The sequence below is a fragment of the Laetiporus sulphureus genome (assembly GCF_001632365.1).
Source record: "Laetiporus sulphureus 93-53 unplaced genomic scaffold LAESUscaffold_36, whole genome shotgun sequence".
NCBI classification, from domain to species: domain Eukaryota; kingdom Fungi; phylum Basidiomycota; class Agaricomycetes; order Polyporales; family Laetiporaceae; genus Laetiporus; species Laetiporus sulphureus.
The window spans coordinates 37,177-51,232 of NW_024468545.1; the positions used below are offsets into that span (position 1 = coordinate 37,177).

At 48.8% G+C, this 14,056-nt stretch overlaps 5 protein-coding genes across 5 annotated transcripts; 1 reads left to right on the plus strand and 4 right to left on the minus strand.

Moving 5' to 3' along the window:
• Window positions 1–2,375: 2,375 nt before the first annotated feature.
• LAESUDRAFT_761479 (uncharacterized protein) lies at window positions 2,376–3,813 on the minus strand (the record flags this gene model as incomplete). Its single annotated transcript, XM_040912930.1, has 3 exons — window positions 2,376–2,645; window positions 2,689–3,411; window positions 3,475–3,813. The coding sequence occupies 3 exons, from the start codon at window positions 3,811–3,813 to the stop codon at window positions 2,376–2,378; spliced, it is 1,332 nt and encodes a 443-aa protein (XP_040761616.1).
• Window positions 3,814–3,849: 36 nt separating this feature from the next.
• On the minus strand, window positions 3,850–5,409 carry LAESUDRAFT_761480 (uncharacterized protein; the record flags this gene model as incomplete). Its single annotated transcript, XM_040912931.1, has 2 exons — window positions 3,850–4,179; window positions 4,759–5,409. 2 exons carry the CDS (start codon window positions 5,407–5,409, stop codon window positions 3,850–3,852), a joined length of 981 nt encoding a protein of 326 aa, XP_040761617.1.
• A 2,252-nt stretch (window positions 5,410–7,661) lies between these two features.
• On the minus strand, window positions 7,662–8,295 carry LAESUDRAFT_728556 (uncharacterized protein; the record flags this gene model as incomplete). Its single annotated transcript, XM_040909461.1, has 1 exon — window positions 7,662–8,295. A coding segment is annotated over exon 1 (252 nt), but the record flags the coding sequence as incomplete, so codon positions are not given.
• A 536-nt stretch (window positions 8,296–8,831) lies between these two features.
• Window positions 8,832–11,109, minus strand: LAESUDRAFT_744401 (T-complex protein 1). Its single transcript, XM_040911309.1, has 7 exons — window positions 11,021–11,109; window positions 10,875–10,965; window positions 10,679–10,815; window positions 10,471–10,615; window positions 10,014–10,417; window positions 9,303–9,959; window positions 8,832–9,244 (listed from the first exon to the last, which is right to left on the minus strand). Exons 1-7 carry the CDS (start codon window positions 11,075–11,077, stop codon window positions 9,053–9,055), a joined length of 1,683 nt encoding a protein of 560 aa, XP_040761619.1. The 5' UTR covers window positions 11,078–11,109; the 3' UTR covers window positions 8,832–9,052.
• A 2,311-nt stretch (window positions 11,110–13,420) lies between these two features.
• LAESUDRAFT_761482 (uncharacterized protein) lies at window positions 13,421–14,008 on the plus strand (the record flags this gene model as incomplete). Its single annotated transcript, XM_040912932.1, has 5 exons — window positions 13,421–13,490; window positions 13,546–13,642; window positions 13,696–13,719; window positions 13,775–13,809; window positions 13,863–14,008. The coding sequence occupies 5 exons, from the start codon at window positions 13,421–13,423 to the stop codon at window positions 14,006–14,008; spliced, it is 372 nt and encodes a 123-aa protein (XP_040761620.1).
• Between the last annotated feature and the right edge of the window lie 48 nt (window positions 14,009–14,056).

A 14,056-nucleotide genomic window follows, 5' to 3' on the forward strand; every position in this document is an offset into this window, starting at 1 on the left:
ATGTGCACACGCATTACTGCAGCAACCATCGATCTTCCCACTTATTGTTCTACTTCCGGACATCCTATTGTTTCATGTACGGCCATTTGCTTATACCTGTAGATAGGTAGCTTAGGTAAGATAGCCCGCTGTACGTGTATATAAGACCAGCCATGTAGGGGACGAAACCTCAGATTGTTTCTCCTCGTCTACTACCTGTAGCACTCACTGAGCTCACCAGCTCTCTCATATATCTCTCACCCTTCCCTGCATCTGCCACATCGACCAGTAAGTCAACAGGCTCTTGCACCATACAGGGTTCAGGGGGATACTTTTGGGATCAGGGGGATCAGGGCGGCACTTTCCAAGTGACTGTCCCTTTTTAGTCTTTTTGATCTCTTGTCCGGTGTTACCGTGACACGGAAATAGGTAAGATTAAGGTGATCCGACCATATCTCAACTGGGTGTGGGTGTCCTTCAAAGTATTGCCTATACTCTTCCAATGCCCGAATGATAGCTAGCATTTCCTTGTCGTAAATCTCATAGTTGTGCTCATGTTCATTGAGTGACTTGGAGTAATAAGCGACAGGATGCCAGAGTTCATCTTCTCCCAACAGTTCAAGGACTGCACCTGTGGCAAAGTTCGAGGCATCTGTCTCTAGTCTAAAGGGACAGATTGCGTTGGGGAGTGCTAGGATTGGGGCAGAAGTAAATGCGGTTTTGAGGGCCTCGAATGCCTTTTGTTGAGGGTCTTTCCATTTCCATGGTGCGTCCTTACGTGTTAATAGAGTCAAGGGTCGGGTCATCGATCCGAAATCTTTGATGAATTGTCGATAGAAATTTGCCAGACCAAGAAATGCTTGTACTTGCTTTACCTTGGTGGGCACCGGCCATTTGAGCATGCCGTCGACCTTCTCTGAGTCCATCTGTATCGACCCTTTTGAGATTATGAGTCCGAGAAACTTGATGAAAGTGGTCGCAAAGTGACACTTTTCTGGTTTCACGAACAGGTCATTGTCTCGGAGTCATTGTAGAACCTCTTTGGTCAGACGGTCGTGTTCCTCCTGGTTATCCGTAAAGATGATGATGTCATCTATATAGACTGCCACCTTTCCAGTGCAGATGAGATTGCCTAGGATGTCGTTCATCATGGCCTGGAAAGTGCTAGGAGCATTACAGAATCCGAAGTACATTACAGTGGGTTCAAATAACCCTCTATGGGTAATGAACGCTGCTTTTTCCTCATCTCCCTTGTGAAGGCGTACATTGTTGTACTCCCATCTCAGGTCTAGTGTAGTAAATATACTAGCCCTTGAGAGTCCGTCAATGAGATCGTTGATTCGGGGGAGTGGGAATTTATTCTTCTTGGTGACGCTGTTTAATGCCCTGTAGTCTTAGACTAGTCTAAGAGAGCCATCCTTCTTTTTGACGAAAAATACCGGAGTGGCGTAAGGGGATTTAGATGGTCGAATGTAGCTCTTGGCTTTTTTGCTGTCAATCCATTCATCGAGCGAGTTCTTCTCTCGTAAAGACATAGGGTATACTTTTGCCGGTCTTGGGGTTGCCGCGTCTGGGACAAGATCAATTGCGTGATCGTAGGGCTTACGCATCGGCATTCTTTCCGAGCTCTTCTTCGAGAACGCATCTCCAAATTGATGAAATTCTGGAGGGATGAACTTGTACCAATATTCTTTGTCCTGTGTCTCTTCTGCCGGCTGTTCTACCAAATGCTCCTTTACCTTCTTGCTTATACCTAGGATGTCGTGCACCATGTTACGAAGATCCTGGTCTTGCAAGTCTATCCAGTTGATGAAGTTATCTTCCTGATCCCACCCGTCATCCATGTGTATGTCGGGAAGAATTGCTTCATCCTCGAGTCGAGGTTGCGATAGGAGGTTGACTTCTTCTTCACATACTTTGACTCGTTGCTTCCTCATGTGTCTGCATCTTGAGAACGTAACCTCTCTGTGTTCCCAGTCAACTCGGGGGTTGTGTTCTTGTAGAAATTTCATGCCAAGGATCATTGACATGTGTTCAAGGTTTGTGACAAGCAAACTCTCAGTTGATCGGTGCCCCCCGATTAAGATGCTTGTGACTACACGATGAGTAATTGTGCCACCCTTGTTGGGGCTGGCGTCTGCATTGAGGATTCGGATTTCATGGTTTAGAGGTATCATCTTAAACCCATGCTTCTCAGCGAATCTTTGGTCGATATAGCAAGAGAATGCTCTAGAATCCAATAGTGCCGTTGTCTGGATTTCCCGTGATGCGAATCTTATCGGCAATTCGATCGAATGTTTAGAAAAACCTGCAGATGCAATATATAGATAGTCGCTAGGTACATTCATTTTTCACGGTACTAATACAATCATCCTGAAGTGTGACACCAGACTCATCTACACTTCGTACTGAAAATCCTCTGAGAAATCGTCTATCTTGACGATTCTCACATTGGTGTCCTTGATCGTAGTTGTCGATGCCATTGATGCTGTGTCCGAGCTCTTCGCCTTGCCTTTGCTTTTGCTGGATGGTGGAGTATTCGAAGTGGTGCTCATCCCGCGAAGTGCAGCAATTGCTTGCTCCAATGCCACAATTTGAGATGATGTGTCTGAGCTACCTTCTTCTTCCACCTGCTGCACCTTAGTCGCTTTGCCCTTTCCCTTGTCCTGCCATGGGGTAGATCAGGTTTGAAACCGCTTTCCCTTATACTCTGGCTTGGGGGGAAGGGCACCGCTTTCCTCGTTCGTAGGCATGCTTTCCGCAAAACAAGCATAGCTTGTTTGCCAGCCACCTGTCTTGTTCCGGGGAAAGTTCGTGGGTGATTTGTGCGCTGGTGTCCATTGCGTTAGGGTCCCTAGGGGCGGTCGCCTTGGTTGCCGTGGTTTGTCCGATAGACTTGTTGCCCGAAATCTGCTGGAGATGTTTGATTTCAACCTCTAGGCAGAATTCAAGGTAGTCCATCCAAGTGGTTGGGATCTTGGAGAGATCTAAAGTCTCCATGACTGACATGACCGTCTGAATGTGGGCTGACCGCTGCTCCCTGATCTTGACAATTAAATCTTCGTCGGAGTACCCTGATTCGGGGGCGTAGGCCCTGAAATTCTCCGCGAAGGCAATCATCGTTTTGTGGTGGATTGCGCAGTGTGCATCTAGCAATGATTGTGCCGTGCACTTGGGGTCAAGCATCTTGTATGCCATCTCCAGTTTTCTGGTGTATTCTGCCCATGTGCCAATGTCTTGTCCGGAGGTGAGCTTGATTGCGTACTCTTTCATGTATAGAGCTGCTCCGCCTTCTGGATGTGCGTTGGCCTGCCGAATTTTGTCCTTGTCATCAGTGAAGTGGTTGTAATCGAGCCAGATGAGGAGGTTCGTGAAGCAAGTCTCGAAATTTTCTGATGATTTCCTTCCCGAGTATTTGGGTGGATCAGGGAGCTTAATTCGGCGGGGCGATTGGCTGGATTGGTTGGCCAGTTGTTAGATACCTTGGGAAGGCACGTTGATAATGGCATTATTGAGTCGAGACTCTAAGCCAATGATGTAGGTAGTGGTCTTCTCCTGTGCCTCCTTCAAGGCAACCATGTTGCCGTAAAGGGCGTCCATCTGGCCCTTTATTTTGTCCTTGTAATCCTCGAAGTCCTTGCAGATTGCTTGGGCTTCGGCTGTCAAACTGTTATTCGACTTGATGAGCCGTTCGTTGTCGGTGGAGAGGGTGCCGATCTGGGCTCTTGCGGTCCTTAGCTGGTCTCGCGTTTCTACCGCCATTATTTTGACGTGGATGCGGGCCAGGATCTCTTCTTCCAATGAGGCTACCGTGTGCTCATGACGTTCATCCATTTTTTGACATAATGCTTCATACGAGCTTACAACGTCTCACATGATGAATGCTCGCACCACATTCATTGTCCATTCCTTTACGTCTCTTAGAATGGTGTCAGGTGCGGCGGCATCTGCAGCCTCCTCGATTGTTGCGTAAGGGATCCCCTGCCATTCCCAAGTCTGAGATGTGGTGAATTCTGGCAGGGTGGTGGGCGACAGATTTCTGACTACTCCCAACGCCTTGGGTGTGCTGCTGTTGTGGAGTTCTTCCGCAGGGGCAGCTGGTCCTGCTTTAGATGATGTGGAGGGGGTGTTACTCCTCCATGGGTCAGAAGGTTCACTTGCAGTATGTCCTCCTGGGAACGCAACGCCTCCAAGGTTATACTGAGACATGAGAATCGATGTTGAAGATAGTGGAAAAGAGGCGACGGAGAGTGTGTTTGAAATGGTGAGCTTTTACTGGGGCTGATTATTGGCTCCCGGTAATTGTGCTGCTAGTTCGATGACACGATTCCTTCGTGCTGCAGCTTCTTCTAGCCTTGTTGGGTGAGGGTGTCTTTGTTCTGGAAAGTCTCTGTACCAGTTTGTCCAGAAGAGTTCTTCGTCTTCTTGATACAACCGAGCAAGACGTTCCCAGTAAGCGTTTTCTATCCACTCACAGACTGGATCGATTATCTCGATGTCTGTTTCAATGAGTCAGAAAGGTGTGTGCAGGGTGACTCGATGTTCGATGTCAACCGGGTAATGATAAAGCGGGATGGATCGCTCTGATAGTAGGGGTTAATAGATGAAGTACCCCGTGCACACCAAATGATGATAGAGGTCGGTGATGTAGTGCTTGACCACGTAGTTTCTGAATACAAAACCGACTTGATACTGGGGCATGAAACTGCTGATACGGTAGTACAAAGATGTTTACTGATTCTAGTAGGGCCAGTAGCACGACTCCTTCTCACACCTTACAATGTCTCTCCCTATGCGTTCCTGCTCCTTATTGATTCCTCTGAACGAAATCTTTCCTAGTCCCACGCAAAGCTTGATGGCGATGCGTCTATCGACGAACGTGAAGTCATCGCCTCGTCCAATCCTCTCGTTTAGTGCTCCTAGATGTCGCAGAATGTGATCGCGACACTGAATCTGTGCTTCCGTGAATTTGGCAGCGATATGGGGCTGCTGCAAGACTTTGTAACGCTGAATAGTAGCGCATACAGTCAGCGCAATGTTCTCGGGAAGTGTTCCTTTGGGATTTTCATGAATCCCACAAGGGTGATAGTCCTGGGAGAAGGCGAAAGCGAGTACGGCAGTGGCATCGTCGTTAGACCACCAGTAAGGTTTGTAAATGGGGATGGATGGGTCAGATGCGTCTCTGGGAATTGCTTCGGTCCACAAGCTGACCTTAGAGCGAAGTTTCTGTAGGTCTGAGCGAGGGTCGTCGGGCCTTGCAATGAGTAGGTTGCTTGCTGTTAGACGACAAGTGCGTCTGGGGTCATGACTGTAAGGGTGATAACGTCCATTGGGCGAAACAATCCCGTTGTGTACTTGAGGCGCTTTGCCGGTCGATGCAGCGCTGTTCCTTTTGAAGGAAGGAAGCGGCTTAGGTGGTAGAGGCGACATGGAGTGGTATGAAGGAAGTGGTGTGGAAAAAGCCCTGCCCTGGGCGGATGTATCTCTTGGCGAAAATGTGCGGCTACCAGTGTTAGACACTTGGTAGGGGCATACAAGCTCAGTCTTATTCTAATGTCACAGCACACCGATGACAAAGATAGACAACCAAATAGAGAGTCCCCTTGAGGGTCTCCTGGCTAAGAGCCTACAGCGACGAGCTGTGGCGATATGACGTGCCCACTGACGAGGCCCGAGTGCTAGTCGCAGAGTATGACTTACTGGCGAGGCAGAGGGCGCTATCACAAGATGAGAATGCAAATAGATTGTATAGCACACTGAGAGTGTCTGGTAAGACCCCTCTGTGATGGTAGTGGTGGACGAAGGAGAATAAGACTGAGGTCTCCTCCTCGTCTTGCTGGTCCTTATATACATGATTGTCTAGCTACTATACAATACTATGTAAGCGAGTCACATGCTACTCTACTGGTCAGTGCTACAATCGTATGACATGTCCCAATTATCCTGATTGGCTGCCTAATAATAACCCACGGAGACGGAGCTTCTCTTGAGCACGCAATATGGCATCATGGCGATTGCAACATATGATACCATGCCGAAGAGTTCGATGTCACGTGACAATGCCGAGAGAGATTCGAGGTCATGTGACTAGATGCCTTTTATCTTATCTCTCATTAGGTCACGTGACTTCTTGTTCGACGCGAAATGATGAAAATAATATGCTTCTAATAGCATTCGTTCCTATAATGACTTGTCAGGTAAAAACTGTGACAGAGTCTGCAAGAAATAAGAGTTTAGAGTTTGAAATATGCTGAGTTTGAATATTGTGGCTGAAATGTGGCTGAGGTGGCGCTAGGATCAAGCACGAAGTCCCACCCATAATATTGAGGCCTCCCTTAAACTCCCAGAAATGGATGGGGAGGAGCCTGCCTTTCTCCAGCAAATGCGCTTACAGTAAGAATGCTGCAACTTTTGGCAACGTTCAAACTTCAAAATTCCAAGTAGCACTTGCCCGTCAGTCACCTGACACTGTTTTCGCGATGCCACGTCCGCTTGTCTGCCGGTCGTGGGAACCCGCCACCTTGTTCAGAAAGGCGACTGACCATAAACGCCACTGCAGACATAAAGCAATTTGCGCATGTGGCAAATGCTTAGCAAATGTCGACAGGTTTTTTGCCTTTGTGATCTCAATTTGCTACAGTTCCTTTCCACATTCTATATTAAGTATTTGCATAATAATATGTTAGAGGCAGAAATTTAAAATCATATATTTTAAGAAATGACATCATTTTCAAACTCACCAAATACATTTAGAATTTGAGCGCTGTTGAATGTAATCATACATTTTGAATTTCAAACTATGACATGTATAAAATATCCAGTAGCAGATGAAGGTGTAATTATGGTGAATGACTTTCATTCTAGTAATCTTGGCTAGAATGACTTCAGTAGGGAAGTAGAATGTAGGCATAATCACACCTTCATCTGCTACTGGATATTTTATACATGTCATAGTTTGAAATTCAAAAATGTATGATTACATTCAACAGCACTCAGATTCTAAATGTATTTGGTGAGTTTGAAAATGGTGTCATTTCTTAAATATATGATATTAAATTTCTGCCTCCAACATATTATATGCAAATACTTAATATGGAATGTGGGAAGGAACCGTAGCAAATTGAGATCACAAAGGCAAAAAACCTGTCGACATTTGCTAAGCATTTGCCACATGCGCAAATCGCTTCATGTCTGCGGTGCTCGATCAGCACCTCCGCAGGTGGAATTGGCCGGGCAGGTGAGCTTTATCTACTTAGGTTTTCTTGTGTCATCGTTTTGCGTTTTTGCTGATGGATGAGGCGCAGCTCAGAGTGAGGAGTGACGTATACTTCAAGGGGTTTCATCCGAGCTGCCCAGAGAGCTACCCGACAATACCTTGGATAGTCCCATCGCTTCGAAGTGCTCAAAAACAAGCATTCGATAGGTCTCAAAAATGTCATAGACACCGTGACCCCTTCCGGAGTGTAGCTTGCTGGTGACGGATGTTTCCATCAGGAAGGTACGCGAGCACATGTTCTAGCAGAAACGACGCGCCTTCCCAATAAGCGCACACTTTCAAGAGATGTTTCTTAAGCAGACACGCTGCCTTTCCCCATTCTCCACCATTGTAACATGCAAATTTCTCTACACCCTGTAGGATGATCGATTTAAGGAGGGCATAGGATGAGTTCTTGGTAAGGTCTATGTACGCCTGCAAGGATGAGGATTTGTTCTTGGGGCCCAGAATGATTTTGGTTTGCAGGGAGAGTGTGGCAAGGCGATCTCGGTAGGTATTACTGAGAGACTATCGTACTCTCGCAACATAGTGAGCCAGGCTTTCGGCATCTATCTCCTCTTCGACTTGTGGCACCCCTCGAGATTGCGCCACAGCCATTTCGGATACAGCAAGGAATTGGGCAATGCATTCGTGCAGCTTATCGATACGCTCTTGCATTTCGATATAGCAATAATAGGGAGGAACGACCGGCAGGATAGCGGCTGCATCCTTGGCTTCGGCGATGGCATGAACGAGGTCCGTCGCAACACACCTGTCTCTGCTGTTTGCAATGCCCTTCTTTGAAAGCACGAGTACCGTCCCTCGGAAATATCGATCGAAAGCTGCCGCGCGGTCATAACCAGGCTTCCCGCTGGTCAGCATCAGAACGATCGCGTCAAGGAAACGCAGCTCGACCCGACGCATCGCTTCCGCCGACGTAGCACGGCTTGATCTTGCAATGCTCACACCCAAACTTGTGACCAGCAAGCTTCACGATCAGCTGGAGCTGCACAGAGAGCCAGTGTTGCTCAGAGACTTCAGATGCCGAAGTCTCTTTGCTGGTATCGGACATTCTACATGGAACCAAATCGTCAGTCCTATAACAAGCCAGTTCGGCCATGTCACATACGTATAGTCCGAAAAAATATTTGCAGAGAGCTACTTGAGTGGCAGATGCTCACAGAGCACTATGCCAGAGATGAACAATAGATATGTGTTGTCGAACCGGATTTTCGTAGTGTCCCCGGGTTGCTTACCGAAGAGGCCGGCAAACTTCGCGACAACGATGAAAAACCCCGAGCGATGGCAGATTTCTCTGGTAGTGATCTCTAGTGTGTCTTGTTTAATAGGATCATAGTGTGTCGTGGTTAGGCACCTGTATACGCGCTGAGCAACACGCGCGTAGCCCATTGTATATTACAGGCGCCGCAGCCGGCTATCCACGCTAGGATATTCAGTCTAGGGTCACCGAACACTACACACGATCCCATTTGTCACTTTGTTTTCGAGGTAAATCAGCATAAGGTCATGATCATTGCCATGTCAAGGGAGGATTTTTGAGGGCATATTACAAGGCCAAAAACAGGTCCATGCCTGCGTTCAGTCATATATGTCTCACATTGGTCATGCTGTACATCGGTCACATCTTCAAAACGTTCCTGGTCTGCGTAACATCGCCATCACTTCACATACCGTGAACTCCATCCCAGAGGATACTGGCATTATGTATTCATCGTATTGACGTCGAGACAGGGAAATGGAGCGATCGTCAAACTCAGTATACATTCTACCACAGTAGTAGGTACCCGTACCGTACATTTAGTCATCGTCATCCCAGTTGCCGGCCTGCTGCGGTATCTTCGGCCCACCAGCAGGTTTGCTCATGATGATGCTGTCCACACTGAGCACCGACACCGCAGCCTCCGTCGCTAGTCGGATGGCCCACGATTTGGCCGCTAACGGGTCGTAAATGCCGTGCTCGCTCGCATTCAGAGTGCCGTCGGTTTCCATCTGTGTATCAGCATTGATTAATGATTTCATGATAGCAAGAGAAGTAGCCAGCGCTCACCTCGACGTCTACTCCCCACGCCTCACCGTCGGGCGCTTCATGCTTCGCCCACAGCCGGCTGACGATCTCGTTGCCCTCGGCACCACCAAACGCATTCTCCGCTATTGTCCTGGGCACAACCTCGAGGGCGCTCGCCCATCTTCTCACTGCATGCTGCGCAAGGCCCTTCAAACCTGCACCATACGTCTCCACCCGCCGCGCGAGCTCGAGCTCTGTCGCGCCTGCGCCCGGCACCAGCCGTGGGTCCTTCAGCAGCGCCTTGATGACGTTTACACCATCATCAATCGCGCGCTCGAGGTCATCCAGCCGGTTCGTCGTCGCGCCGCGCAACACGATCGTCGCCGTCCGTGTCTTCTCCCCAGACGACGGGTCGTACTCCGGATCGCCATCGACAAGCTGCCGCAAGACGGTGACGCGGTCGCCACCAATTTCGATGCATTCGAACACATCGATGAAACCTGCTTCCTCTGCTGTCGGCGCGCCCATTCGTGCGAGTGGTGTGGCGTTGACGACGCGGCAGAGACGGCGAAGTTCGAACTTGGACAAGACCTTCAACACGGCAATATCGAGACGGTTGAGGTAGTGCAGTGCCAATTCGCCGATGGTCGAGCCTGCGATGATGACCTTCACGCCAGAATCAGCGATCTCTTTGAAGATCTATGAAAATTTCAGCGATCAGTTGCAGAATATGGCAGGACACAATTCACGGACCTTCTCCAGGTGCTGCTCTTCTCCTCGCGTGAAGTTGAGCATCTCCTCAGCATTCTTCAGTAGAACTGTGCCCTTGGTCTCGGTCTGTGCAATGTCCAAGCCGCACGTGAAGACAGCGACCTTCGCCCTCTTCACCTTTTTGATCATACCCTCAGGCTCTCTTCCGAAAACCATACCCCTCACGACCGTACTTCCGGCAAGACTGCCTCCCATTATCTTCACAACCCGCACGTTGTCAACGTTGAAATTCTTCGGATTTGGTGGCATTACTGCCAGTGCAGCTTCTGCAACGAGTGATGCGAGCATGTCCTCGTAGCCATACTGTTTTGATGCAATGGCGGGCTTGAGAGCGGCAGCAAGATCGGTCTGCGTTAGCGGTGAGGGAAGAGAGAACTTGGTGAGGTCTATACAGCGAGACGTGAGAGATGAAGATGGCAACAGTGTCATAGAGACGTACTTTCGAGTTCTGACAGGGCCTTCGTGCAAGCGAGCTCGTAACCTTTGATAACCTCGCTCGGATGGAGACCCATCACTAGGAGATGTTCCGCCTTTTTGAGCTGTTCTCCCGCGAGGATCAGCACCATGTTGGTAGCATCGCCCATCTAAGGAGTCGTCAAAACGATTCAGATGGCTGGCAGCGGACGAGCAGATTGCAATCAGCACACCTCCGCCTCCTGCGCCTGAGACGCCATGACAAGCAATTTTGCTGCGGGGTGCACTATCTCGATTTCTCGGATGATTGTTGCAGCATCAGACGTTACGAACAACTTTCCGAGATGATTGATGAGCAGCTTATTCCTTCCTAGCAGAACATGGAATTTAAGCCACCACTCTCGCGCAGCAGGACTGCTGAATGCATACCGTTTGGCCCAAAACTGGTGCGAACGAGATCAGATAGTTCAGAGACGGCTTGGATGTTGCGCAATACGGCATCTTCAAGTCCTTGCAGTTGCTAATGAGAGATTGAGCGTTTCCTATCAGGAACTGCATTGTAATAGCACACTGACCTTGTAACCTTCTTTGAAGAGCTGCAAGTTGTTCGCCTTCGGTACTTTGAGCGACATGGCGTTTTGCGAGAGCTGGAAGAGAAGCAGGCGCGCACCCGCGTATTGGGTCTCATAAGCGCTCGACTAACTCGACGCCACCTCGACGCCCAGCACTGAGCACTGAAGTACTGACGCCCAACACCCACTGCAGTTTCTTTGAGCATGAATGGGCCACTATGATGTCTCGCAACATTCTGAGACCCGCCAATTGAGACCGGAAGCCACCGTATCCTCACACGACTGCCTGAACATCTGCTAATGGGTCATATCATGGTCTTTTGTGTTCCTCGGCAAATACGCACTCGACGGACTGTCTTTCCTAGTATATATGCGCTCTCGATACCCTGGAACCCTACAGATTCTACCTTGGAGTGTGTTACTGTCATTGGAGTTCAAAAGCAGGCACGTTCTTCGGTCGGTCTCGTACCTGCATTTCTCTTGTCTGTCGACTGACATGATTCGCCGTGTACGTTCTCTCCGCATTGCGTTGCCGATTATATTTTTATTTCTTTAAAGAGCTATTGAAAGTTCAGCGGTCGCAGGTATCTTACGCTTTGTAAGACACTTGTTATATACTTAACAACAGACGGAGGGGGAACATTAGCCCTTCTCAGATGGATTTGTAGGCTCTAAATGCGCCGAAACGCCTGTTCTACTTCTCCTTGCGATGTTCCGGTTAAATCCTCGCATTGAAACCTATGATTTTACGAATACAAGTTGTCAGTATGTCGCTCTTGTCGCGTACGAAGTCTTCACGAGCTTATCATACGTCTCCTCAATGCAGTGCCGAGTGCCTCACAGTGCTACCTGGATCAACAATTGCGACTAGCCGACCTGTTAGCCTCTCGTTCGCTGCTCATGCATAGCATGTCTTGATATCGCACACGAAACATGAATATCTTGAAACACTGCGTCTAGTAGCGAAGTATCTGATGCGCATAATCTCACGCAAGCATTTCTCTCCATACCTATGGAAACAGTCTCTCATAATGTTTCACATGTCATGTTCACTCGGAACATGCGGCTTTACGAATCCATCAGTGACTTCGTCCCACTCATCTCTGCTAAATAGTATTCTGTACGAAGTTGATGGTAATCATCATGATAGGCTCAACAACGTCTTAGTGAGATGTTCTGAAATGAAGTGAAACCACCCGAAATTCCAGTACGCTATGCGTTGGTTTCAGATATGATACATAGCATGTTCACTTTCTTGTTCTCTTCATAGGAGTCTCATGTGGAAGTTCAACTTAACTGTGAACTGTATGTGAGTCGGCAAGTAGCCTGATGATATATACGCCGAAATGCACCACTTGCTTATCATGCCAAATCAACTAGACAATATATATCGGCGGCTGGGAGTGCAGATCGTTAATCGCTGTGTAGATGCCTTTCACTTGATCATGACGGTGTTCGACGCGCTTGTCAGCCAGGGTGGCATTGACAATATTGTCAATTGGCATGCATACGTGGGGGGCTACTGAGAAGCAGAAGTCCTTGAGGCCCTTCTTCACCCAAATTCCGAACACCTGCCTTTGGACTCTATAAAATAATAAATTGCATTAGTATTCTCATAATTTGGAGTACGGCATACCGACGCTGTGGGTAACAATGTGGGTAACAAGGATGCGAACTTGATCTTCCCACCATGATGTGACAAATGTGAATTGAAGCATACATGCATGTGGTCGCCGTGACATTAGTGTTGACGACTCGTTCGGTAATTCCTCCCTTGCGCTGAGAACTTGAACGAAACCTTCTTCATCCGCTCCTGAGGACACTTCCCGCTTTGCAGGGCATTTATCCTGGGAGGCTGGAGCACAAGTGGCAGTGCCATACTTCTATTCCGACCACGCTGTCTTATTCTCAACAATAGATGGACGCTGAAGGACGGTCATGAGGCAACGTCGCACATGGCTGAAGACGTCGGTAAAGATGGTAGCCCCGGACAAGCCTCTTCGAAAGGATAGCCCATCACTCCGCCTGGCCATCCACGGACTTCTTACGCCGGCGTGCACTCGAATTGGAAGCAAGAAGTCAATGATGCAGCGTCGAGGCCGACATCGCTATGCCTCGAGATGTCAAAATGGCTGCTTGGCGGATACATCTCCGACTGCTTGCATGCATCAGCCGTCCAGAAACGTCGTTCGTTGACTCATAATTTGATACATTTGGGGTGCCTCATCAGTTGAGGATGTCACATTCGGTCTCATGCGCGCGCATGTCCGGTGGTTCTTGCAGGGATGCTTCAACGGGGCGTTGGCACCTGCAATTTGTATAAGTAGAGGCGTTCACGAAGAATTTTCAGCGTGCCTGCGACTTCTTCCGTGTCTGCTAACGCGTCCTCTCATTGCAGTCCTTATGAAGTCTTCTCTCTTTGCCGTCGCGCTGTTCCTGGGTGTCGCAAGGGCGCAGAATGGCACGGGAACGTGTAAGGAGAATACACTCCCTCGATCATGCCTAAGCCTGACAGGAGCCGCTCCAAGTGTTCTGGTTCACACCAGGTGTAGGAGCGTGCGGTTTCAACAATACTAGCGACCAGTACGTTGCATCTGTATCGGCCGCGGTCTTTGACGGATACCCGTAAATGTCTTTCCCCCCTTTTTATCGAAACATACACTCACTCGTTCCAACAGAGGGGCCACGTCCAATCCAAATGAGTAGGCCGATGTCTATTGTTGTAGCAGCCGTCCACGCTCACCGTCGCTCACATAGCAACCCTATCTGCCAGCACAACTTGACCGTGTCTTGTTCGTGACCAGCGACGATCTTCGAAAACGAGATGCTGATCATCCCTTTGTAGATAATGGCACCAATGTGACAGCGCAGATCGTCGACTACTGTCCCTCTTGCCCAGACACAAATGTCGGATTGTCGCCCATCGCGTTCGAGGAATTCGCTAACACTACTCAAGGCATCGTCTCCGGCGTTTACTGGATCGTTGACTGAGCTGTATGCAAGCAAGTCGAGTGTACTAACAGAACTTGACGGAGTACG

Bases quoted from the DNA above. Each gene is read 5' to 3' on its own strand.
- LAESUDRAFT_744401 (XM_040911309.1), bottom strand. From the start codon at position 11,077: ATGTCGCTCAAAGTACCGAAGGCGAACAACTTGCAGCTCTTCAAAGAA. The intron at 10,418-10,470 runs GTACGTCTCTAT...CTCGCTGTATAG, and splicing joins GGCCCTGTCAGAACTCGAAA to ACCTCACCAAGTTCTCTCTT. The intron at 9,245-9,302 runs GTGAGCGCTGGC...GCTGATACACAG, and splicing joins CGTGGGGAGTAGACGTCGAG to ATGGAAACCGACGGCACTCT.